Source organism: Apteryx mantelli, chromosome 5 (genome assembly GCF_036417845.1).
Source record: "Apteryx mantelli isolate bAptMan1 chromosome 5, bAptMan1.hap1, whole genome shotgun sequence".
NCBI classification, from domain to species: Eukaryota; Metazoa; Chordata; class Aves; order Apterygiformes; family Apterygidae; genus Apteryx; species Apteryx mantelli.
Genome location: NC_089982.1, coordinates 12542555 through 12570202, shown reverse-complemented (window position 1 = coordinate 12570202; position 27648 = coordinate 12542555). Strand labels below are relative to the sequence as shown.

At 41.6% G+C, this 27648-nt stretch overlaps 1 protein-coding gene across 5 annotated transcripts in view; it reads left to right on the top strand.

Annotated features, from left to right (window-relative positions):
- FAM13A (family with sequence similarity 13 member A) overlaps nucleotides 1-27648 on the top strand; it is a 115847-nt gene that overhangs the window by 13368 nt on the left and 74831 nt on the right. For all 5 annotated transcript variants that reach the window (XM_067297528.1, XM_067297529.1, XM_067297526.1 and 2 more), the window contains one exon: nucleotides 18556-18728. In XM_067297528.1, the coding sequence (XP_067153629.1) occupies nucleotides 18556-18728 (173 nt within the window). The remainder of the gene's footprint in view (nucleotides 1-18555; nucleotides 18729-27648) is intronic.

Below are 27648 nucleotides of genomic sequence, written 5' to 3'. Positions count from 1 at the left end.
TGAGGTGGAGTCTCATGCATTTAAAACCTGCATTTTGTATGACTTGCAAAGAATCTTCCAGAGGGAAAAATTGCTTTGCTAATAAGTTGTCCTTACTGAGGAAAAGGGTCTATTGCTTGGGTCAGTATAATTTGTGTTCTAGGTGCAAGAGCACTGGGTTGGGTTCACTTGAATGAAGTGAATTCTTTTCCTAGCTTTGGGGTTATGGACAAGTCATCTGTGCTCTATACTGATTTTTGACAATTGTTAACATTTATAGCAGTATTACTGAAGAATCTTATTTGCAGGTCGGGAGCCAGTGCTGTATAAACCCAGAGCTAAAAAAAAGGTCTCAGGCATGCCCGAGAGAGCTAATGGATTTGTTGAGCTGTTTGAGCAATATAAAGTACTTCGGAGTTTTGGTAATGATAGTAATGCATCTCGCAGAAAATAACAGTCCATGATCCAGAATGGGCCAATGGAAGTTAATATTATATGGTATGGTTAGGAAGGTATGAAAGCGTCTAAATTCACTAGCAGGTGTAGAAGATGACTAGAAGCTTTGCTTTATTTTGATATGTTTCTGACAGGGCCAATTGTCAGCAAACATTGCTTATCAGAGATAGTTACCTGGATACTCTCTAACTTTCCCCTGATCTTCCCTTCTTGCTTAGGAGAAAGAGGTTAGAGAAACTTTGCCAAAACCAAGGTTTTGGACTGTGTTCTGTACAGGTTCTGACTATTTTCTTAGGCCCAAATACTCTTGGTAGTGGAAAATTTTCCCTAGTAATAGGATGGCGTGGTGGGGCTTGATGCTGTGATCAAAACCTGCCCAAACTAGAGGACTTGCTGGAGAGACTCTGTTGCTTCATTCAGAATTGACAGATGGGAGGTGACAGTTTTCCCAAGTGGGATTGTCTTTTGGGGGTGTGGGGAATAGAGAGGTGGTTGGTGGCAGCTAGTGAAAGTGAACAGGAATTCAGATAGTTTTCCGGATGGAATCAGGTTACACTATGAGCATACACAGGCGAGTAAAATGGTGAAGGTCTCTACTGCCTTCCAGATAGAGGCTTGAGCTTGGTTTGTATCACATATGGTGTACTCAAGACTTTTTTTTTGGGGGGGGGGGGGGCGGGGGGGAAGGTTGTAATTGCCAATAAGACATACTCTTTATGGTATTCTCTGGAGGTCCCTATTGGTTTCGAAGAATGATGCTCTGGTACTACTTCTGTTTGGGACACAGGCTTGTTGTTTTATGTCTCCGTGTTGATTTCTCCCAGGTGGATGGTATGGGTCATTGCTTTTAAAGGAAATCAGGCTTTAAAGCACAAAGGATTTCACTCCATAGTTTTACAAATTTCACCAGCAACACTAAAAATGCATGAATAGAAATCTCAGAAATTTCTGAATTGAATTTGCAAATTTAAGTAGTTCAGAGGTGCACAGAAATGTATGTAGCTAATTACATAATTTTTTTTCATGCAAGCACAAAAGTCAATGTAATTGCATGATTTTTATCATCAGAAACACAGACATCTGTTCTTTAAGTCTTTGCAAGTGTGATTTATTTTGACTAGTTTGACATTTTTAGTACTCCATGTGGATTGCAGGTGCCTAACTTTATATACACACATTTGAAAGTTATGACTTATGTTTATTATTTGAATCCCAATAGCAGAAAGTGTACTAAAAGAGGTAGGGTCAGATTTCTAAAGATGTACAGTTATTTAACCTCTGATAGTGAAGTTAGGAGTGGATGTAGCTATACTCAAATATTTCTTAAAAGACTTAATATTTTTGGGCTGCAAGTTTGCAGGAGGTTTAAAAGACAAAATATCCTCCAAAATATACTTTGTCACTGAAGTGTGTCATAATATTAGAAATGAGCACATGTTCTTTCTGCCTTCTGGGTTTTAAAGGGTAATGTCAAACCATCTGCCAGTCACTTAGAAGCTAATATGTAAGAATGAAACATTGCTAACAGCAGGTTCTCAACTTGAACCATGTTGGAGGTTTTGGTTTTGCTTTGTTTGTTACAAGTTTACACAGTGGTTTGTGAACCTGTACATCCTAAAAATGTGACTTTTAGGCTTGCCTGGTTCCTTCTGGCAGCTTTTATCCTTCACCTTACATCTTTTGTTTTAGCGGTAAAAAGTTCTTCCCCTTCTCTTATTTAATGTAAACATCTGTTTTATAGTTAAAATAAGAGAAAACAGCCAGTATATAGGTAGAGTCATTATAATCCTGGCTAATCGTTGCCTTGTAAAAGCCACCATGGGTTGAAGGCTGGTAGGGAGAAGACAGGGAATTTGCAAGTGTTGGAATAAACTATAATTATGATCTTTTAGAGAACTGTAGAAATATGTTTGTGTACACCCAGTGTAGTACAAATACAGTCTCTTGCCACAGTCAGTATTGAGCAGACTTGTACAGGTTAATGTTTAACAGGTTTTTAGCTAGAGCTTCTTGCTGTATTTTCAGCATGTATCTCTCCTGTTCCCTTGGAAGCATTTTTTCTGCATAAACAAAATGCATTTTTATATCAAAACACATCTGTCTGCATGTGCTGTTGCAGAATCCATGAGAAATTATTTAATCAAAGGATTATCTGCTTTTAGGCTCACACACTCTTGTTCTCATTTTTCATCTCCATTCAACTTAATTAAAGCAATTATTGTACTGCTTGATTCCTGCAATCACTGACTGCTGCATGCTCATCTTAATAGAGTTCAGCCTGTGATAAGCCTTTTTCTACACTGACTGCAGGAATGCTGATTTCTAACTTCTACTAGAAACAGCGAAAGAAGAATCTGATCTAACGCACCTACGTGACTCACTTCTCTGGCTAGTCATTTGTCTGCAATGACTTGTAGTTAAAATTAGAGGTATACTTGTAATGAAGACATAGTGTCATGAAAATGGGAGGTGGTAAAGACCTATGAAATCACCTTGAAGATCATATTACAGTAAGGAACATATTTTCTGATTCTTTTTCTAGTTCAGAGGTAAATGTTCCAGGAGCAGGAAGCTTACAACTCTTTCTGGATAGATTGTTAAATGGTCTAGTGGAATTTCTAGTGGAGTCTTAATTCATTTGTTTTATCATTCTGTGTGTAGCATTGTATAGCTTACTTCTTTGGCCACAGGAGGAAAAGTATTTTGGAGATCTTTCAGTGAAACACATACATTTCATGTCACTTTTTAATTGCCTACTGTTGATTAGAGGGCCATAAGAAAATGAGCTAGTTGAGTTCAGGTACATATAATATCACTTTACTGGTGTGCTCGGAAGTGCTGCTTCCCTCTTCAAAATCCCTAAGGCCTGAGCCTCCTCTTTTTACACAGTTTGCAAACAGCATTCTTTATTGCTGGGAAACAAAAGTGCTTGAATGTTGGGTAGCTGGAGTGAACCTTTGTGGTCATTATTTCAGTTCTTCAGATTCCTTTGTTAGTTAGTTAGCCATACAGTGTTGTGGGGCAGGAGAAATATATATGTTAAACTAATTGATTTTCCTTGAAGGATCTGTCTACACTTCATGGTTTATTGTGCAGTACACCCTGGTGCTAATGCTGCCTGTTAGGCAGCAAATTCTTTCATTACTCTGTAATACTTTGTCATGCTGTGAAGAGGAGGAATACCATACATGGAGAAAGACAGGTTTCTCAACAGTTTGTTTGAGTCTTTCCAACCTACTTACATGGTCTTTGGTGGAGCAGATATGAATTTTGGCATAGCTTTGCACTTTCTAATGCAGAAATCCTTTGGCAAACACAAATGTGTTTACACCTAAAACATTTAACTGACAGAAAGGATCGAGGAGTGTAGCGGGCACTGTACTGACTTACCACTGTTCCCTAGCTTTTGATGGTCTCATTGCTGTTTGCTCTTTAAGACCACAACAGATATTTGAAGAGCATTTACTTTAAGATTCCTTTACTGGAGATGGCATTTTTATTTTAAGGATATATTGAAATATCAAGTGATACCCATTGCAACTACAGTAACTTACTGTAATTTCACTGTCACTGTTGTTCCAAATGGTCAGCTGCATACAGAGATGAGCAGACAGTCTGCCCTATAGAAAACTGAAAACAGAAATCACCAGTCGTAGTCAGCATAGTAAGTTCATTCCTGTGTCTCTCTTCTGCATGTGATCACCTGAGCATGTTTGTGCTTCTTATTCTTGATTCTTATTCTTCTTATTTTTACAGAATGTTCTTATTCTTGGTTCTCTTATTTTTCTTTCAAAGTGAGGAGAGTTCAAAGAAACAAAGTAAGTGAAAGGCAGAAGTTACAGCCAGAGGAACACTTGTTTCTTTAGACAGGTGACCATGCTAAGAGTTGGTTTTAAATATTTATATCATCCTTGCTGTCTGTTGGGGATGGGTTGCCCTGAGTCTACATTCAGGGTGGCAACTGAGGTTTGGATTATCTTTCTCTCAAGAGGCCATAAGCTTTGCTGTTGCACAGAGGTACTCTGGCTGTGGGCTAGATATGTCCATGCAAGGAGCTGGTATGCACTAATTGTTCAGTAGCAATTGCTCTGCTTGTAGTGCTGTCCCCATCTAAGCATGCCCTAAGGAAGGTTCAGTTGATTCTTGATACTTAATAGCATCCAGTTGCCTTTGTCTGAGACGGTGGCAGAATTCCTGTTGGTGCAAGGTGTCTGCTGTGTGAGAGCGACGTTGAGACTGGTCAGCAAAGCTTCATTAGGTAATTCGAGATAGCAGAATGTCTGGTATTTTGTCAGCATCTCCACTGTGCTTGATGCTACTTAAAAATACTTAAGCTGAAAAGTAGCCACCAGTATGAAGCAAAGGCCATAACAAAGTTTCAGTTACCTGCTGTAGCCTAGCAATAGTACATCCATTCTTCCTGTGTCTGTATGTGAAACAAAAGTGCAGGGGAGAAGAAAGCAAAACATGTTTACAGTCCAGTAACTGCTTTTAGCTCTGGGACCAATTCACCCCTGTTTTGTACTTGGTGGTGGTGGTGGTCACACGTGCATAGACTGAATTCCAAAGCTAAGAGAAAACACAGACATCCTGTTGTGTTAGTGCTTTGCCTAGGCGTGCAGACACAGCAGTTGTGAGGCGGGGGAATTTGAGGTCCGTGGAGTTCAAAGATGAATCTGTGAGTGAATTTGCAAGAGTATGTGGGGTCAGGCTCATACATGGGGAAGAATTAGGCTGCTACCAGTTAGTATGCTAAAGCACTTAGATGAATATAAAAGGGAGGAACTGAAAAAACTGCCGAAGGCTAGAATCTTTTTCAGTGCATTAAGATAATCTGTGACACAAAGATGATACTTGCCAAATCATTAGCCCATGGAAATCTTTGGGTTGGGAGGGGAGTGCAAAAGAGGATAATTTCACATGTCCACAAAAACATATTCATAAGGAATTCAGTATTATCTCCAGAAGAAGGAGGTATTTTTTGTCATTACATAACTGTACATGTACACTACTTAGAAGTAAGCAATATATCTCCCCTAAGATGAAGGCACTTCTGCTTTCTTTGCTTTTGAGCTTTTTTTTTAGTCCACTGGGGAGTCCTGAACATACCTTTCTCTGAGATTCCTGTTTGGTAGGAGTGGATCCCAAATTAGAGATTTAGACACTGCATTTCAGTTTGCAATGGATTGGCTTCATACTCTGCTGCGGGTGGCTATTTTCTGCCCTCCCACAGACCCATGCCTTGTGAGATCTAGAGATCTCATTCTTCCCTCTCCACATGGGGAAAAGTCTCCCCACCCTAACCCAGGATGTTACCTGTTCTGGGTTCTTTTCTGCAAACAGACCCCATGTGGCAGTCGGTGATCACTCTGAGCATGTTGTATCTTCTGGCCTGAGATCCATACCTTTTGTAACATTTGGGCCTCATTCCCATATATGCTGTACACTTGCAGCATTTTGACAGAACTCAGTAGAGCTGCACGGAGTAAAGGCTGAAAGGGGTCCTTTAAGCAACCTAGTCTGGTCTCCTGTATAAAACAGGCTTTAAGTTCTTGCCTGATTCACTCCAACAATTTCCCGTTGCATAATATGGAGAATCCCAGGTTTGAAGATAGCCTTACTACTGGGTTTCTTGAATTTGAACATTTTTAGGATGGCATAATTGTTGGGTTCAAGTTGTATCTTTCTGGAGCGTATTATTTTTATGTTTAGTCTTGGAGAGAATTTGGAATTTGTTCATTGAGTCAGGCCTAACAGAATTGTCTCCAGTGTTGCTTTTTCCACTGTTCACCCAAACTTTACTTGAGCTCCAGAGTGTCAGTTATTTTTGATAACACATTTAATCAAGAGCTTTGATATTTGGAATTGCCAATTGCACAGAGAAAATAGGCAAATTATGGTTTTCTTAAGTATCAGTATTGTGAGTGTTGTCCCAATTCATTGTACATGGCCACTTTGCTAGTGCAGTTGAAGTATTTTGTATTGGATTTATTTTTCCTACACATCATACAGCAAAAATGGCCTCTTACTATAAATAAGTTGCTGGCATCTTGAATGACTTGATAGGTTATGTGATATGGATTAAAGAATGGAGCTAATGGGAAAAAATGGGGTCAGTACTGAAGTCTTATAGTGAGCTTATACTTGTCATTAAGTCTGGCCTTCTCCGTCATATAAGAGCAGTTCAAACCAGGACAGTGACTGCCCAGATAAATAAGTATGGAGATACAAGTAGCCTGAGTAAACCCTGGACAATGAAGATATAGTGAGCATTAGGATGGGACTCTCCCTTCCTGTGCCTCACTTTATTATGGGTTTCAATCAGTAGGCTGGTTTAACCCAGGTTTTGAGAAGCAAGGCTGGAAAGAGGATGAATTTGACCAAAGATTTGCCAGTGAATGCAGCTGAAGGCAGGGGCAGCACTATGTGGCCCACAGGACAGATACCACAACACTGTTGTTCACTGATGCTTAAAACTTAGTGCTGGGATTTGAATTACATAGCCAAAGTATGCAGGTTCTGGGATACCTCATTTCTGTAGACATCTTTAAGGATGAGGGTAGCTGAAACAGGTTCTTTATGTATCTCCATTTTATCTTGCTGTTATGAAGAACAGTGAGTGGCAAGCTCAGATACATTCACTGGGATGTCATCATTTAAAAGCTCTGATAAACCACAGGGGCAGTTTCCTAAAGCAGTATCATGTGTTTTTAAACCAGAATCAGCCTTATTGTACAGATTTCTTTTTTCTTCAGACTCTTCCATCTGCAACATTTCAAAAGCTTTAATGACTTTCTTTTAGTAGAGAAGTAACTGAGGAAAATTGTTACCATCTCTTAGAATCTCCTCAGTCTATATTCCAAATCCTGTCTGTTAAATAAGAAAAGTGTTTATTCTTCTTCATTCAGATTAGCTCTGTAGAGCTGGTGCAGATCAAGACAGTGATTTATTTTGATTTGCATATCACAGAATCACAGAATCGCTGAGGTTGGAAGGGACCTCTGGAGATCATCTAGTCCAACCCCCCTGCTCAAGCAGCGTCACCTAGAGCATGTTGCACAGGATCGCATCCAGGCGGGTTTTGAATATCTCCAGAGAAGGAGACTCCACAACCTCTCGGGGCAACCTGTTCCAGTGCTCTGTCACCCTCACGGTGAAAAAGTATTTCCTCATGTTCAGATGGAAGCATCTGTGTTTCAGTTTGTGCCCATTGCCTCGCGTCCTGTTGCTCGGCACCATTGAAAGAGAGTCTGGCCCCATCCTCTCGACACCCTCCCTTCAGATACTTGTACACATTGATAAGATCTCCTCTCAGCCTTCTCTTCTCCAAGCTAAACAGGCCCAGCTCTCTCAGCCTTTCCTCATAAGAGAGATGCTCCAGTCCCCTAATCATCTCTGTAGCCCTTTGCTGGACTTGCTCCAGTAGTGCCACATCCCTCTTGTACTGGGGAGCCCAGAACTGGACGCAGTACTCCAGATGTGGCCTCACCAGGGCTGAGTAGAGGGGGAGAATCACCTCCCTCGACCTGCTGGCAACACTCTTCCTGATGCAGCCCAGGATACCATTGGCCTTCTTGGCCACAAGGGCACATTGCTGCCTCATGCTTAACTTGGTGTCCACCAGCACTCCCAGGTCCTTCTCCGCAGAGCTGCTTTCCAGCAGGTCAACCCCCAACCTGTACTGGTGCATGGGGTTATTCCTCCCCAGGTGCAGGACCCTGCACTTGCCTTTGTTGAACTTCATGAGGTTCCTCTCTGCCCACCTCTCCAGCCTGTCCAAGTCTCTTTGAATGGCAGCACAGCCCTCAGGTGTATCAGCCACTCCTCCCAGTTTTGTATCGTCAGCAAACTTGCTGAGGGTGCACTCTGTGCCTTCATCCAGGTCATTGATGAAGAAGTTGAACAAGACTGGACCCAGGACTGACCCCTGGGGGACACCGCTAGCTACAGGCCTCCAACTAGACTCTGCGCCGCTGATCACAACTCTCTGAGCCCTGCCATTCAGCCAGTTCTCAATCCACCTCACTGTCCACTCATCTAGCCCACACTTCCTGAGCTTGTCTATGAGGATGTTATGGGAGACAGTGTCAAAAGCCTTGCTGAAGTCTAGGTAGACAACATCCACTGCTCTCCCCTCATCTACCCAGCCAGTCATTCCATCATAGAAGGCTATCAGATTGGTTAAGCATGATTTCCCCTTGGTGAAGCCATGCTGACTACTCCTGATCACCTTCTTTTCCTCCACATGCGTGGAGATGGCTTCCAGGATGAGCTGCTCCATCACCTTTCCAGGGATGCAGGTGAGGCTGACTGGCCTGTAGTTGCCTGGGTCCTCCTTCTTGCCCTTTTTGAAGACTGGGGTGACACTGGCTTTCTTCCAGTCCTCAGGCACCTCTCCTGTTCTCCATGACCTTTCAAAGATGATGGAGAGTGGCCTAGCAATGACATCCGCCAGCTCCCTCAGCACTCGTGGGCGCATCCCATCAGGGCCCATGGATTTGTGGGTGTCAAGTTTGCTTAAATGATCTCTAACCCACTCCTCCTCCACCAAGGGAAAGTCTTCCTCTCTCCAGACTTTCTCTCTTGCCTCCAGGATCTGGGGTTCCTGAGGGCTGGCCTGAGCAGTAAAGACTGAAGCAAAGAAGGCATTCATTAACTCTGCCTTCTCTGCATCCTTCGTCACCAGGGCACCCACCCCATTCAGCAAAGGGCCCACATTTTCCCTAGTCTTCCTCTTGCTGCTGATGTATTTGAAGAAGCCCTTCTTGCTGTCCTTGACATCTCTAGCCAGATTTAATTCCAAACGGGCCTTAGCCTTCCTCGTTGCATCCCTGCATACTCTGACAACATTCCTATATTCCTCCCAAGTGGCCTGTCCCCCTTTCCACTTTCTGTAGACTTCCTTCTTCTGCTTGAGTTTTGCCAGGAGCTCCTTGCTCATCCATGCAGGTCTCCTGCCTCCTTTGCTTGACTTCCTACTCATAGGGATGCAATATCTGCATTATTAACTAAATTGCTGTTACAGTATGAATTTAAAACTTCAGTGAAGATGGACAAAATTTGGCACAGCAGTCACAAACAGGAAAATGGTTCTAAGTCTGACAGAAGTAATTCCTGTACAATTTTAAGTACATAGATTTTGACAGGTCTAACAGAAGCCAGTGAGAAAGTCTGTTGAAGCAAAATTGTGGGATTCCCAGCCAGTGACAAGTGAACTAACTCTGGAGCTAGAAATGTGATAGCAACATAGCTGTGCCTGAATTTCTTGAGCTTTCTGAGAGTATTTTCTAGCTCCCAGCCTCTAGAGTCATGCAATGCTAATAAAACTCTTAAATGTCTGTTCACTTTTAAGCATTTAAGCAGTTCTGCTGTTAGCAGTGGGTTCTTTCACATACAGAAGCTGTGGTGAGGTGCTTTGAAGGATTAGGCTCCAAAATAGTATACAGCTCTTTGAAACCAGCAAGAGTCTTGTCCTCATTAAAAGTAAGGTGCAGAAATTCACTTAAAACATCAAAACTTGGTTAAGCTTTTAAGCTTCAAACACTTCAGGATAGTACCAAAATAAAAACTTAGATATCTGAGTAGGGCAGAGTACAGAGGAGCTGTTCTAGTGTTCTAATGCCTAAAAATAAAAGAGTAAAAGAAATCCAAATGCGGCAGCTGCATAGATTGTAAGGATGGCTGAATTCAGTGTGACTTTATGATTTCAGTGTGGCAATTAAACAAGGAAGGGTTTGAGTTTTGGTTCTGGGTATGGAAGAGAATTAGTGACTGTATCTTGCAAGTATGCATTATTGCTTATGTTATCTGTGCTGACTCTGTGCTAACCCTGGTAGGAATTACAGAGCTATTGATCTTTGTCTCCCATCGCCAGTAATTTAGGATGATGTGGCATTTTTTTCTTTGAGAAAGTGGCTTTTATTAGACTTGCCAAATGCAATAGATTTTTAAAAATAATATTGTAGATGTTAGGTGAAGTGACTCATCAAGGTGTTAATTTAATTGCTTTCTGTATTCAGTCCATGCTTCAGGAAGTATTTGAGCACAAGCCCATTTTTAGTATGTACAGCAGTCTTACTAAAGTGCACTGTTTGCCTGCTTAAAGTTCAGTCCGGGCTTACGGACTTAAGTTCTGCTATTATGGAAAAAAAAATGCCTCTGTAGTTCTGGTATGTTTAGATGATGATCCACAGCCAGTCCAACATCTTTGTCCCTACTAGTGTGGTATATATATCATTCAGACTGTGACTTGGCACTTGTTTCCTCATACTCAGAAATCCTGTGCCATACTCAGTGGCGTAATGAACCAGGCCCTCATTTGGTGTATAGGAACAGAAAGTGAGAGAAGATCATAAGAAGTGTGAGGAGAATGTCACTGAAAAATCTAATTGCAAAGTTATCCCTGCATTTAAAAGCCCTTTGGGCCTGGCAGAGGTACACTTCTTATAGCTGCAGGAGATCCATCCCAACTGCAAACCCCAGTGTAGGCTCTGTCTGTGACAAAATGGTGGTAAAGCCACGTAGTGTGAGGGCTGGCTGGGCTGCATAGCCTTTGAGAACCATGCGGGTGCAGCATAAATACTTTACTCTTGGCTGACTGATTTGAAGGAGTTGGCCAGCCCAGAAGGAATTTCTTCATGAATCTCTGGGGCAATTAGGAACAACCTGAAGCCTCCAGCAAAAGTCTGCATTTCCAAGCAAGGCCTAATGTATAATATAATTCATTATCACCTTGGGTAACCCTGGTAGAAAGCTTGTAGCTCTGTGTATGTGTGATTAGAAATTCCATTGAAACATTTGATATTTTAAACAGACTGAATATAATATACTTGCTTCAAGAGATACTGGTGGCAAATATGAAACATGGTAACTGTGACAAATGGCTCATTCCCTGGTTATTCGACTTGACAGAACTGGGTAAATCTGGTTCAGTGGGAGTTAGTTAGCTGTCAGACAAGAGGTACCTCTGCCTAATAGTCTCCATTTCTCTGTTGTTCATGAAGCAGAAGTAATTATGACAAATGGGTAGATTAAAATACAAGGTTTATGCTGATCACTAGCTGTGATGTCATAACCAAAATTTAGACTAGGGTGAAAAAGAAAATGCCATTCTACCGTTCCCTGCTTCACTCAGCTGTGCCTAGTTTTTTACAAGGAAAAGTGCCTTTTTCTGTTCAGTAGAATAATTGTGTTGGTATACAGCAAATTGTAAGCTGAAAGAGCCCTGATAAAATATGAAGTCCTTAAAAGGATGATATGGATCCCCTTGTTTTGGTACAGAACCTCTTTTTTTTTCAAGAGTACCATTTGTTTAGTAAGAAATCTTTTTGAATGAGGTTTGTCTGTTATGATTTCATAATTACTTACTTAAATTACTTAAATTGCCCTATTTACATGTTCAGGCATAGGGTAGTGGGAAGTCTTTCTTTTTCTTTCTTGAGGTGAGTGAGGTTCTCAGAGAAGCTGAGGATCTGCATCTTCACACCGTATCAATGCACTTGCACCTAGCTCCCCTTACTAATCTTGGTGTGGAGCAGAGTTGGTCCCTACTCTTCAGGAACAGAGAAAGATTAGAGTCACCATACCAAATCAGATTTTTAGAGTACGTGGTGTATTTATCTTTGATCTTTGAACCTAGTAACTGCTGACACCTCACAGGGAGATGAAACAACCATATGATGCACTTTGTCAGTTGTGAAAAATGTTCACAATGGTTTGTGTGGGATGATGCCACCCTGACTGGTCAGTTTGTGCCTCTAGGGGAGAGGCACTTTCTTTAACACCCATCATGACAAATATTTATACTGGTCATAATAGTGAGTAGTCTCTGTTAAAACTGCAAACACAATTCCTTGCATCTGAATGTTCTGAGACAGCAAATGTTGAAAGTAAAATGTGGGATGTGGGGTGTAATAATCCCTTGTAGTCCTTTGCTGGTTGGTGTTATGGTGGTTTGTTGTTAGGGTGGTCCCCTCCATCCTCAATAGGATTAAGAATGAATTTGAAATGAAGATGTATTTGAAATTACAAAGTAGCAGACTTTGGAATTGGCATATTCCTTAGTTGGCACCCCCTGGTTACACATTAATCCATCCTTTCAGAAGCCACAGGCTGTAACTATAATATAACAGTCCATAACATATGTGGCTCAGGCTGAATCTGATCTTTGTCAAGTGTAGTCTGAGGGTAAGCTTCACCGGAGAAAAAGGAGACAAATATCAGATGATTTGCTTTTCACCCAAATAAAACTGTGTTCTTTAGGATTGTCCTTGGATTTATCAGTGCCATCTTCTAAAATGAAGGGTTTTATTTATTTACAAAGGTTTACAGATTTCTCTTCTGCAAACCAGTTTAATGTGAGGCTTCTCCATCACACTGTGCAGCTCAGTATGCAGCAGCTCATACTTTCACTTGGTTTGCTGAGCAGATGGAAATGTAGAAGATAAGATAAGCAACACAGGTTAACTTTGCATCATGGCATGGTGTTAAATCTGAAGGGAAAAGATGAAAAGCATCATAAACAAAATGTGAAAGGCTGTGAGCAAAAAGAAAAAGCATAGTATTTCCAAAAGTCATTTTGAGGGAAACAAAATATATGCTGTAGAAGATGTAGGTACAAATAGGTAATGGCTTGCTTTTTGTTTATTAATATTTTTAAGAATATGGTAAGCTGAAAACAATTGCCTTGTAGTCAGGGGTAGCTCCTACCTGGGCAATAGTGGGGTCGGGTCCCTCCCCACTTGAACTTCATAAAACTTGCTCAAGTCTTGTCATTCTGTCATTTGTCTGCCATGGACACAAAATTCAAAAGAGTGTGTACAACAAAGACAACTACGAACTTGTTAAAGTGTAACAAGTTAAAACCTGTAATAATATGTTACAAAATGTAACAAGTTTCTTTTTCTTTCTTTTTTTTTTTTTTTTTTTAAGCTAATACATGAACATGTTAGCGTTCTTGTGTATTTGTTGTGCCTTCGTAGTAGCCCTCATCAGGGATTTCACAGATTTATTCCCAACCTCTCCCAGAGGGAATGTTGCAACTCAGGCTGATCACAAAAAGGGGTGGTTGGAGAAAATTACAAGATCCGTTACAAAGTATTGGTTGTTTTTTCTCTTCTACATCATAACAATGAAATATGCTTGTCTTCCTAATATTATCTTGATAATACTACATATACTGTTGTTGTTTTGTAAGGTATTGTTCTCTCAAACTTCGTTGCATGGTATGCATGCATGTGCACACAAATCTACTGCAAAATTTTCTCTTGAGAACCGCAGGAGCCAAAACACATTTGAGCTGCCACTACCTGTAGTTCTTTATTTAATCTGCTTTGTAAAGAATTCAAATTACAGGAAATCTTTGTTTGTCCAGGGGCAAATCTTCATCTCGGTGGAAATCCAGTGAAGCACTACTATTATTATAATTGTGCAGGTGGCTTTTTCATGGGATCATTAAAAGCTGTAGTATGAGATAATGAACATTGTTCTTTCCCATTGTTAATATGGATTAAAGAAATATTACTTAAATGGAAATGTGTATTTATTTCTTAGGTACAAAGGCAGAATAACTGAGTTCAAAGGATACATTTTTATACATGCACTTTTTCACTGATGCAACTGAAAACAGAGTTTTGCTCAGAAAGAGAGTAAATGTAAATTTAATTTAGATTTAAGTAGGTTTACCATCACCTGTAGGTTATTTTGCTAGACAAGTAACTACAATGCTATGATGTTGTGTTCCAAGGCTATCAAAATACTAGGTTATAGATCATCTGGAACAGAGAATGGAGAACACTTTTTTCCCTTCTACTTCTTGATAATTTTGAAGTGCTCTAAAAATGCAGTAGTAATCCTAAAATTAACCTCTCAAACAGAATTTTCCCACAGAGCTTGTATGTGATTGACGTGCCTTTTGTTGGAACTGCCTGCATCCAAGTGATCTTTTATTGCTAGAAAAAGAGAAGAATTGAAGGAACTACCAAAGCTTTTTTTTTTTTTTCTTTTAGAGCATGACAATAGTAAAACTTTTTGTGTATGTGTATATGGAGTTCCTCAGTATAAGGAGCTTCTGTAAATCACAGTGAACAGTTCAAAAGAAGTAAACAGTTTGCAAACAAGGAGACTGATAGGTATTGTTCTGCAGATGTTACCAGTTTCCTAGCACTTCTGGTTGGGTGAGGCAGATCCTACAGATGTAGTGTCTGGTAGCAAGATTATTTAGCTTCATTAACTGTGGTCTTAAATTAGTATGTGTACAGTATGTTAAAGGTAGAAACGCTGGCTTCCCGCTACTTGCCAGTCTTAGATCACTGCTGTCATATGTAGTACATTATACAAGTTGTCTATTTTGCCTACACCCGCATGTGTTTGTTGCAATGTACCAACAGGATAGTGTAGAATCTGTTTTAGTTTAGAATAAAGCTTTCTGCTGTTTCAACAGGGAATTGTGTTTACAGACACAGTTGAGCATTTTATTTCAACCAGTTTAAGTTTGTGCGTATATATATTTACCATTTCTCGTTACTCTTTTGGAGAGCTTTTCTGGTGTGAAGGATGTCAGCTCTAGGATGCAGTGGTAACACCAAAAGGCCACAGTGAAAGTTGTCCCACTGTCCAGTGCCCTGTGCAAACACAAAAACGATGGCCCCTTCCAGCTTCAGAAAGCTAAGTGAGTGACTGCAAGTTTTCAGTTTAGAAAAAAGGCTTGAAAACCATTTGTTGGACCCTTCGCAGCCCCACTCGCGGTGTGGCACGACCCTCCATTCTCCAGGGGCTGCTTCTCTTTCCAGCCACTGCGGTGGGGGATCTCTCCCTGCCCTGCACCCCTGTCCATGCCCCGGCACCCCAACCACCTCCCTGCTGCTGCCTCCCGGTAGCCTGGGGCTGTCTGATTGGCCGGTTCCTGGCTATGTCTGTGCTGATTGGCTGCCCGGGTGTGCCTGCTGATTAGCCAGCTGGCCTACCAGGAGGTGTCTGTGTTCTGATTGGCCAGCTGTTGCCTTTCACCTCCAGGAGAGGTGAACCAGGGGGCTGCGTGTAGCCATCTGCAGCGAGCAAACTCGCTCCACCAGCCTGTCCCATCAGCTCTGAACCAGAGGGTGCATCGGGGGACTGGCTTGGTTACTGCCTTGCTCCTCGTTTTCGCTCTGATTTTCAACACATCTCCTTTGAAATCACTGTGATACTTTGAAAACACTGTTGTCAGGTGCCCCATGCAGTAGGCCTACAACATGCAGAAAAAAGTGGGCTGTTTGAATAAGTAAAAAGTTATTTGCATTTACAACTGCTCCACAATCTGCTCCTTTTTTTCTTGGGCAAACAGCCAAGAGCAAATTCCATTTGGTGCAGGATGTACAAAATGGCACTTCGTATATCTGTCATCAAAATTAGCAGCTTTAACAATATTGTAACCCAGTGATACCTATACTTCTCCAGGTATGTCCATCTCAGTATATGCTATAATAGTGGCAGGGGCGTCTGGTTAAATGAGGTAATAAAACCTTGTCAGAAAAACTATCTAGTAAATTCAGGGAGTTGGTACCCTCATATCCCAGGGCTTGCTGCTTCCTATAGTGCTTGCCTCCCTTAATGCTAGAAATAGCTCCCTGCCTCTCCTCCTCCCTATGTACTGTAGACACTGTCTTCTACTTTTAAATCGCAGTACTGATATCCTTCTGTGGCAGCTGAGAGCCACAGCCTGCTACCTGTATTCTGTGTGCACAGTTCCATTGATGCCAACAGTAAGTGACCACTACAGGAAACAGGATAAGCGAATATTGCTGGAAGTGAATAATGTTCCAAAGGTGAAATCTTGACTACAGGGTAATCGCTGGCAAAATGCCTGTTGATGTCAGTGAAGGCAGGATTTTACCGAGAGCGTGTGGTCCAGAGGCTGAAACCAGGGGCAGCAGGCAGAAGCTGTCTCAGTGTATGTCTGGTTTCCCTTTGCCTCAGATATATGTAATGTTTATTCTCTTCAGAGCTCAGTAAGAAAGTTTTCTGTCCCGTGAAACTTTTTAGCACACACACATATGCGCTTGCACATGTGCACACAATACATTCCAAAACAACTGTGTTCTACAGCAAGATGAAACCAAGAATATTGCAAAAATCTTGCAGAAAGCCACTTATAAGAAAGTTTCAGAAGTGATCCAGAAAGTCTGACTTGCTGTCCAGCAGGTTTGTAGACACTATACTAAGCAGCAGAATTGATAGGCAAATGGATAATTACAGTCAATGGGAGGCATCAACCTGACTTCAGAGAAAAATAGTATGTCACAGAGGAGCCAATGAGCACATGTAGAAGTATAGTCAATATAATGCACTCGAATTTTCGAAATGTTTTAATAGGATTATCAAAGGCAATTAAAGAAACAAGTCTGTCCTGTGATTAGAAGGAAACTCACTTTATGGATTAATAACTAGAAAGTAATAAAATAAATGGTCAACTTATCAGTGGAAAGAGGTTGCCTGTGAAGTCCCCCAAGGATCTGTGCTGGAATCTATGCTTTCAATGTCTTCAAGAATGATCTGCAAAGATGGTGAATAGTGAGGCACAAAGTTTACTGATAATAGAAGTTTGTTAAAGGTAGGAAAAACTAAGAGCTGGCTACAGGAATTGCAGAAGGCAAAGGTTAAGATGCTCAATACCAGGTGAAAAAGTGGTAGGTGAAGTTCTGTTACTAGATGCCAGTTAATGTTCACAAAACAACACAGATTATGTAAATGTGTATACTGATGAGCTCCAAATTAGCTATTGCCTTTCAGAAAAGAGATATTGATACTAGTGTAACTTGGCAAAAGTGTCAGCTTAGTAAGCAGATGTAAAAGCAGTTAAAAAGTTGGATTTTAATAAGAAGCCACCATTAAGTCTGAGATATGCCTGCATCTGTAATACTGCCTGCAGTTTTGATTACCTCATTTCAAAAAGCATTTAGTAGAATATGAAAAGGTGCAGAGAAAGGCAGCTGATGTGATCAGAGGCATCAGAATGACTTCCATAGAACGAGAAAAACTATATAAACTGGGATTTTTCAGTCTAATTAGAGACTATTAGTTGAGTGGTGTTTGTAAAGTCAAGACTATGGGAAAGGTGGGTAAGGAAAAATTATTTGCAAATTCTCATCATTCAAAAACTAGGGAAAGATTATCAGTCACCATACCTAAAATGGAAGTACTTTTTTTTTCTATCTTAAACAATGTGTTACAAAATTGAGAAACTTTGTCCATAGGATCTTGCAAAGGCTAAAGATACAAGTGGACGCAAAATGAGATTGAACACAGTCATAATGGGTAGAGTTGGTGTTGACTGTTAAACACAGTGAACCAGTTGCAACATCCAAATCAAAAAATCCCAAACTGTCAGAATGCCCAAACTTGATAGAGTGCAGTAGGGAGAGCAAACCTCTGAACTTGCTCTCCTTCCCTAAGTATCCATTATTTGCTGGACTACTGGACTAAAAGAAACAGGTCTGATAAAGCAGTAGCAGCTCTTAATGGTTTGTGTGCTTGTATTCACAAGCCTGCAAAACATAAGAGGTCAGAGGAAGAGACCTGACCATCCAGTAGGTGTGCTCTTCAATGCTTAGAAATGTCATCTTGGATCTAGGAAGCCCAGATTCTAACTCCCTGTTCTGGATGGACCAACAAAGGACCCTAACACAGATCTTCCATGGCTTGAGAAATTTCCCTCCAGGGCATGTATTAACATCACCCTCATTAAAAGGAGAGGGAATGGGGTAGAGAAGAGTAGTCTAATTTCTTTTATCATCTGTTTCTCTAGCTGATATCAAGGAACAAGGATTCAGTGGGTTTTTTTAGTCTGTCTTCTGTGATATAGAAAATAACTTTCAATTTGTTTTAATTACCCTTGTTTTGTTAATTTCAGTGTTGCCCCCGCTCTTTCAATAGACACGTCTTTTTCTTAAACAGTCTGTAGACTATTTAAGAAAATCTACTATACCAAGTAGAAGCTTTGATTTATAAAAAATTTTACTATTATTTTGTAGCTTGTAATATTATTTTCAGTTTGCACACTGGTAGGGAATGTGTTTTGTCTGGAAAGGCTGCTCTACCCTTTCTTCCTTTCATGTTTCATTTTTATTTTCTTTGCTTCTGTAGATGACAAAGTCCAAGAGGGAAGGATCTATCCAGACATGCCTAGTGCCACAACCAGGTCTGTCAGATGGAATACCTCAGTTCAGCCTCCAATTAACAGGCAGTAGTTCGTGTTTGGAGGAGATGGATTTAACAGATGAAATCTCCTTCATTAACAGTGCTGCGTTTTTCTCCAGGTTAGTGCTCCGTTTTTGTATTTGTTTCCTTGTTTGTTTTTCTTTCTTGCTACATGGGCTGCAGTCCAGCTTTGAGCACTTTGAATACGTTTTTTTCCATCAGTGCTTATAAAGACAGAATGCTGTGGTGTAAGGCAAAATAATGGGTGTACCCCTGTTGAAGCCATGCGTTCCAGCGTATGCCCAGCAAAACCAGACATGCGCTTTAGTTTGCCTTTCAAGTGTGTGCCTTGCAAGCATATGAAAGTGGCCTGCTTGGTGAAGGAGTGCAGATGGAAAGAAGTGACCTAAAGTCAGGCACTAGAAATGACACTGAGCACATGAAAGATGCGACCAAAATATAGGCGTCTTCCCTGAGTATTTAAGCATATTTGATTTGCCTAGTTTAAGTCTAAACAGATAGCTGACTTTACTCCCGTTCTCAAACCAAGAAGAGAAGCTGCCTTACAAGGGTGTTTATCTTTCTGGCAGTATTGGTGAGACTGCTACTGTCGTTCAGACGAGACAGAGAATGAAAGAGTATTTGAATATCTATAGTTTTTATTGATGGCACTTTGCCAATGAGAAGGTGAACAGATCTTACATCAGTGATGGGCAGTTTGGTTTCTTGTAAATTTTTTCCCTGAATTCTGCGCTGAACCAGTATCTTTTCATTGTTCTTATGGCAGTGAATTCTCTTGTTTCCTTTCCTCTTGTCACTCATGCAGAACATGAAGATTAAGGTTACTGTAGGAAATTGCTGCATGCTACTGAAATATGGGGTTGGCCTAACGTGGGGAAATAGTGCTATTTACATGTCATGAAACACCACACTGTAAGGTCTCTGCATACCAGTGCAGAACACAAAGCAGAGGCAATGCTGCCAGACACGTAACTGAGTGCCTTCACTGTGTAAGCAGGAGATGAGGTGCTATTCTCAGCACTAGCGCAGACAGACACCACTCAGTTTACAAGAGAGGTTACCAAGTTATGCACTAACACCAGATTTTGAGCCATAATCATGGTGGTGAAGCACAGATGTTAAATTTGGTTTCTAGTTCTTGCAGGCACACATCCTCTTCAACTTCTAGCTGTATCAGCTGTGCAGTTCACTGCCCCCCATCCTGCCCCCAAAACTCCTGCAGTCAAAAGCATCAGGTTAGTTTAGACATGATTTTATTAATCCAGCTTCTTTTAACTGAGATGATTTGGGAAGCAATTACCAAAGCAGGTCAGATGGCAAAATTGAGGAGGCAGTACATTTCCACTCGCTAGACAGGGCCAAACAGGTGGGGCTGGGCCAGAAGTTCTGGCCTCTTGCACTGGTATGCTGGAGCTGGCAGAGAGTGTGTCCCTGCCTGTACTCTGTTATGTGTTGCAAGGTGTAAAGGAAAATCAAGTGCTCAAGAATTGAAACAAAGAACTGCTGAGTCTCATGTATGGGAAGGTATGTGTGATGAACATATTTAATGAGGTGTTCAAAAAAATGTGATTCTTTTGAGAGAGTTTTACATGTTGCAATTGTCGATCTTTCAAAGAAGTATAAAGTCGTCACCATTACTTTAGTAGAACATTCCCCCCAAAAGGTAATTATTTGTTGTAGTTATTCATACTTTTCTGTCAGCGCGTAATTCCTCAGAAGAGTACTGCCGAAGTGTGGGACAGTTGGGCTGATACTGGCTACAGGCCATTAAGCACCACATGAGGTGTCTTTGTAGGAGCCTGTAGAGCCTGGGCACAGGCCTGTACAAGCCTGTTTAGGGAGGAGCAGTCAATCTCCATGCTCAGGCTTCAAGATGAAAGATGTCTGCCTCTCTAATTTTATCTTGGAAATGAATTAGTTGTAGAAACTAACTCTCTTGTTTTGTTCAAAAATGCCCTAGCTTTCTGTCCCATATCACGCTTGTGTACATATTTACCTATTGGGGTTGAGTTTGTAGCTGCCCTCCTGTTAGCCTCCAGTACTTTTCTGTCAGTGATCTCTTACTGCTACTGCTGAAAGAGGAGTAGGCAGGGTTTGCTGTTTTCTGCCTGGCTTGGGGATGGCAGGTTGTGGGGCAGGATGGGGTGGAGAAGAGGAGCCCTTGAACAACACTAAGAGGAAGAGGGATCTCTAGAGGAGGAGATGGGTAGGGTAAACCAGTGCTCTGAATGCCGAAAGAAAAGGGGAGGGGAAGAGTGAAAGACCTACAGCTATTTAATGGCCCTCATCATACCCCAAAACAGCGTGTGGAGGGCGTTCCTGACCACACTGGGGATAAGAGGCCTCTCAGAGTCTCCCCAGAAATCAGCCTGGGAAGGGGACACAGTAACAACTGGCAGGGAGGAGCTGGTTGTGCACTGCAAGGTTACGGAGCTCCCTGTAACACATGTGGGTGGCAGCTGTCTGTGAAACAATCAGAAACCCTGATTCTCTGGCGTTAATGTAGCCCTGTGATATATCCGAAGTGTTTTTAAACATCCTTTTGGCAGTCTTGTGTCACTTCTGTGGAAGCTCACGATGAGGTATTATCCGGTATTATCTCAGTGCAAGGGTGCATTAGGAGTTTTCACCTTTTTGAGCAGAAGGACTCTGGCATCTGATCTAGATTAAAACATGCTTTGCAAACAGACTGCTATTATTGTTGGGATTTTTTCTGTCACAAGGTACTAGCAGTTCTTAAATAAATGTTATCGTTGTGTAATTATATGCAATTATCAGATGTGTTTTAGTGAAATGACTGTATCTGCTCAGCTATCATATGATCATGTTAGAAGAAAATAAAGGTTGTTCTTGGCAATGATCATCCTTTGCTGTTTCATGAAAATGCTTGTGGTTTACTCCCTTTCCACGCTCAGATACCATGATATGGGTGGATTAGAAGAGGATAAAGGGCTACACATTTGATCTAGTTACTGATAGATTCAGAACTCCACATTAGCAGACTCACAAGTGTAATTGTGAAGAAATAAACCCACAAACTAAGCCTCTAAGAGCCCCCAGCAAGGACTGTAATCCTTAATACAGATCAGTCATTTTTAGTTGTTTTCCTTTGACATTAGAGAAAAGGTTTTCAGAGAGAAAATATGAGATTTCTGGTTGTCTAGTAGTTTTTGTTAAAATAGTGGTTTAAAATAACTCTGAGTAAGTGTCTTTATATAGTGAACCTTAAAATGAAGATCCACGTGTTAAGTACCAGGTACAATTGTGACTCTGTCTTATAGAATGGCTTACCAATTTTTTACTATTGAAAGATATATATTATGCCTCTTTAACAGGTATGATATCCCTCATTGCAGGAATCTTTTGAAGGTGCTGCTGTCATTTGAAATATGTGAAATACAAGTTGTAGTCAAAACATATTGCAGAGCCTAAAATCTATATTGCCTGTTGTCCCTACCTTACTCCTTCTGTTGATGACTTGATTTTAAGAAAGTCGTATTGTAAAGCTGATATGTTTTTTTCTGACCAAAATAGACAGAGTAACTGTATATACCCGTAATCTCTGCCAGTACATAATGTGTGTGTTCTCTTGAGAATTACCTCATTATTATAGCTGTGTGCCAAGGGCAAACTGCTTAGTATGCAGTAGCAGAAAAGCATACCTGTATTTCATTCTTTGAGCAAATCCCAAAACACTGGAAAAAAAAAAGGAAGGAAGGAAGAGGGGCGGGGAAAGAGTTTGGTCCTCTGGAAGAAGGATGAAAGATTGTATTCAGTAAGCAGACTATTACATATTTCTTTGAGACTTCTCTCATTTTTGCAAGAGTATGCTCCTATGCGGAGGTTTAGAGCAGGGCAGCCAAACTTCTGGACTGTGGGAACCACGTACCGTATCTTTACCTGGCTGAGAGCAGCAGGACCCATACTGCACACCTCCGGAGTTGTGGGAGGCAGCAACTTTGGGACTAGTGTGTAGGCAAGAGAGGGCGGCGCCCCCTGGGGCCTTACCAGGCAGCTCTCAGTGAGATGGGGCTAGGGTGAGCTTGCAGCTGTGTGAAGCTGAGAGCCCCAGTTTGGATCCCTCTGCTCAAAGCTCTGGTTCAGCAGGCACATGCATAACTTTTAACTGGGATTTCACAGAATCACAGAATGGTTGAGGTTGGAAGGGACCTCTGGAGATCATCTAGTCCAACCCCCCTGCTCAAGCAGGGTCACCTAGAGCACATTGCACAGGATTGCATCCAGGCGCGTTTTGAATATCTCCAGAGAAGGAAGTTTGGAGTTTACCTAGAGGTGCTCAAAACTAAGTGCTTTGAATCAGAAGCTCAGATGAATTTTATTTGAGGGACAGGGTGTATTAAGCTTCTAAATGGCTACAAAAGTAGGAAAGCCTCTTAGAAGCAATGTTCTTAGCCTTTCGTGCTAAACTTTATATAATCTGAATATAACAAGCAAAGAAAAGGGTAAGCCTTCAGTTGGGAAGACAAATGCTTCTTGCAGCCAGAATATGAGGCAGGAGATTGTTGATAGCAAGGAGAAATTCCTTCCCTCGTGCTGCGGACAGTCCTCTGAGGTGCTGGATGCTTGCTGCTTGCAGACTTTTATTGTCACCATCCTGATTCTTTTGCTCTTGGAAAGGGCAGTGAAATAGGCTTTGCTGTGTATTGCTGTTCTAGTATTTGCTGAAGCTTCATCTCTTTGCAGTCCTGGTACTGTTTTCAAGAAAGATGCTTCTGTGGGAGGGCATGCTGGGTTTTGCCCTGTTTTTAGGCTCTGTGCATGTTCCCTAGGTGAAACTGTTAATGTAAGGAGTGTTACCAGGCACCTTCCTTGTTAGTAATGATCAAGTGCTGGGGAATGGGGGTGTGTATGGTAGCTAGTGCTCAGCAGCCAAACTTTTTGAAAAACATTGTGCAGTTCCTGAGAGCCGAAGCGTTAGAGCAACTATGGCAATCGTTCCCTGAGTAAGCAGACTTCTCCAGTGCCTTCTATCCATCTCTTTGTGTGCCAAAGATCATAAATTCCTGTTGTGGCCGCAGTTGCAGCTGCAATGAGATTTGCCAGTGCAGCTACCCCGTAGCAGCGTCCTAGCATGTGCATGTTTTCAAAGAGAAGGTTTGTTTATATCAACCTTTTGTTCACAAAGATCCTTATATCTGGCCTACCTCCTGCCAGTGTAAGGATCACATGCTGTAATGGCCTCCCTGAAAGAAGGGGTGGGTTTGTGTACCCTGCTGCACCCTGTTCTTAAGGACAGTGTTTGCATGTTCTAGCTGTTGATTGCTGAGGTATGAAAACACATATATTTGTACACTGAGAAGTTTGTGCTTACTATAAACACTCTCTCTATTTGTTGGCATTCCTTTTAACAGCTGCGGTTTAAAACCAAAACAAGTCAAAACTTACCATTATTTTCTGGCATGTGATAAGAACTTGGGTGCCTGTTGTTGCCAGAACAAATCAAGCTGGGGGTGGGGGGAAGAAGGGGTTTGCTTAGCTGACGATTTTTGTTTAAGTTTGGGGGGTATTTGTTTTTGAAGTCTCTCATGGCAGTACATTCAGTCCCTATCTGGAGTAATAATTTGCCTTATCACTTAGGAGCCTTGCTGCCAGGTTTATGGAAGGGATTACAGCCAAACAGCAATCCCTACCCTCTGACAGTCCTGGATTCTTTGAGCAAACTGCTCAGCGAAGGGACAAAGGTCTCAGGCGCGGTGGGTCAGAACGTGGTGAAGAACGTTCCCTTCTGCATCGTTCAGTAGCAGACTCTGGTGGGCACTGCTCTGAGTGCTCGGAGAGGACTTTTTTATGTAACGTATTTTTGCTGTTTGTCTCATTCTTTTTCTCTTTAGGTTGTGTTGAGTTAGTTTTTCCAAGCTGACTCATTTAACTTTGAGAGTACATTTGTCTCCACCCTCCTGGGTAATCAATTCCCTTCTTTCTTGCATTGTGAGAAGCTGGCACTAGGAACTACATTACATAATGAGTTGTTAAGAAAAGCCTTCAGTTTTCTAAAAACTCTCTCATGAGCCACAGAGACATGTGATTTATGTTTCTCTCCAAGGTAGGTGACTTTGAATGGTGAGTCAAGGTGTGGTCTCAGCTCTTTCTCAGTACTTCTTGGCTGTCCCTAATCAAACTATAATGACAGTCACAATAACATGTGATTATGTAGATTTTTTTCCATGCAAGTCACCTGGATGGATTTCAGTTTACTTTTTCTAACATTTTCCCTCTCTCGTCTGCCCCATACAGGTAACTGCTTTAGAATAGGTTTTGTCCATTAGACTGTTCTAACTTTCATATTTGCCTCTTACTTCTAGTCATCCTATTTTTTACCTCTCTGTGCAAAATTTACCTGGTGACAAGTTATTGCATCTGAGCTGGAGAACATTTTGAATATGATGCCCAGACCTGTGCCATGGAAATGGAGATGCATCTTGGAAGCAGCAAAAATCATAAATAAAACAAAGACCTGACCACAGTTACATGTAGAAAACAGCATTTTAGTGCCAGAATGTCTATAGGGAAGCAAAAGTTCTTCTGTCATGAGCAAAGTAGATTTGCTTTTCCTGTTTCCTGGGACAGTATTCAGCAGCCTTAGAAACTGGAAAGGGACTACAGTGAACTCATAGCAATTGAGTAACAAACCTGAATCCCAGTGGAGAAAAACCTGACTCCCTTTCTCTGTCTCAGGCATTGCCCTTTCAACTAGAAAGATTATTTGTTTTGTCATCTTGTTTGTTTTTCCTTATCTGCTTTTGCTGTGAGGAGAAAGTCCCCTCATCTCATGAGGCTGGTGGCACCCTGGTGCCACCTGGGTTGGATAATATTTTGCTGCAGGAAATAAGGTGCAAACATCTGACAATTTTGAGGACCTTTTCAAACAAAAGGATTGATGACCTTTTATGGGAGAACACACCGTGGATGATAAGGAATTAACATCTGTGTTTCACAGGGAAGAGCTGGAACCAGCAGTTCTCTGTCCTGTGGCTTTACTTATTTTTTATTGCAGTAAATGAGCAATTCCCTTTCTTACAGCTTCTTAGCCTGTCCCCTGAGGTGCCTGTTGCATTGCTTAGCTAAGGAGGATCAGCGTAGCTGATGTTGTTTCCGGTAGCTTTGCAGAGCAAGCAGTTTTCTGTCACCTGAAGCTCTGAGGCATTCCTTCCTGTGCTACTTCCCAAAAGGGACCTCGGCCTACTTCCTGTAGGCAGTCTGCAGGAAAATCAGTGTACAGAGGTCACAGAGTTCTCAGCCAGACTTGTTTGCTGCTGTGAGTTCCTGGTTCAGCTGTAAGAACCATGTATTTGGACGTTGTATTCAGCACGTTGTGGTGTGGGCTGATGGAGTTCAGCTGTGACTTCCCATGACACACATTTTTAATCAAAATGGTCAGCTGTCTAATAAGAGCCTGGGGTTGCAGGGTAAGGCTGTCACTCCATGCTCTTTTCCCTTTGCTTGCATCTCTTTGTCCCTGAGCAGTTTCAGTATTGTAAAATCCTCCTCTGTCATGGTCAGTGGCAAAAAGAGATTTCCTCTCATTTTATCTGTTGTAGGGAATTTGGTTCCTAAATGACTGCTTATCTACAAATTACACTTTCTCACACTGGCTTGGTGCCTTCCTCCCAGCCTGAAAGGGTTGCAGTTAGAAAGGGTGAAGATAGTCCTGTCTCTGAAGCAAAGTTTTCCATTCAGTTCTGCCCATTTTGGAAGCAGTGTATTTTCAGTACAGATGACTGAAAAGAAAGGCCACTGGGCCATTGCAAAGAAATTACTAAAGGCTGCTTGGATGTTAATGACTTTCAGTCATTAAGGGTTTGACAGGATTCCCTTCTGGAGACAGCAGATTCCATCACCAGTTCATCAAGCCCTTTCACAGTCTCCAAGCTGTCTGAATTCAGAAATTTGGGGTCATGTGGGGAAGGATTAACATCTAATAAAGGTAACATTTTTATTTTCTTGCATTATAGTTAGGAGCCACTCAATCACAATGAAATAATTGCTCTGTTGGAAGCACTGCTAATGTGCACTACGTTTTATAAAATTTATAAATGTTTCCCTCCAAAAAAACTCTCAGAACTCCAGAATGTGTCAAATTGCAAAAAATCAAGTGACCACCATCCTGAGTGTCTTACTATTACTGAGCATTAGAAAATAAAGAAAGTTTCCTCTAAGTTCTCATTAGTTTTTGCTGGCTTTGTTCACCCCAAGTAGGAAAGCTTAGATTCTTCTAGGACTACAGAGGAGGATTGGGAAACTGCAAGCTTATAGTCCTTTCTCTTGTCATTCTGGATGTTCCTGATAACTAAAGGTAGGCTAATGCTGAACTTCTGTTTGTCTTCAATAACTGTGTGTGGCACTCCAAACAAATTGTCAGACTGACCTCTGGCAGAATAGGAGTGTGTTTGCACAGCCTGGGTAGATACGGGGGGGTAAGGCTCACATTCAGTTTTGCATATGAGGGGGTGCAGCAGTGAGCTGCACTGCTTATAACACTGCCTGAGCCCAGCATCATTGTATTTGACTGCCCATAAGCAACAATTAATATTTCTTGGTGTAAGCACAGCTAGGTACAGAAAATAGCCCCCAGTACTGGACTGAGAGGGCTGCACTCCAGGCAATTGCTGTCAGGTTTTAATAGATCTAGTGAGAGTTGTCTTTTAGCCAGGATCTCCCTTGCTTCCGTCGGGGGTGATCAGAGAGATCAAGTTATTCTCACCCGGCTCACTCTTCTCTTAGTACCTCCCAACTGGAGTCAGCCTCTGCAGCCAAGTCTGAGCCCAGTCATCTTTTCCCACCACCTGTCTCATGAGCCAGAAGAGCTGTTGGATCACTTCTGCTAAGAGAGGATTCCTTTCTGTTATGTCATTTTCTGAAGAAGAGGAGCTATTTCTAGAAGACTGTTCTGCAGAGTAATTCTGCCAGACGACCCTGCCAACAAGAAAGGAAGTTTATCTCTTCGTGAAGCCGTGTTCACTGAACATGAATCTTGTGGCCTTCTCCACTCGCCGCTCC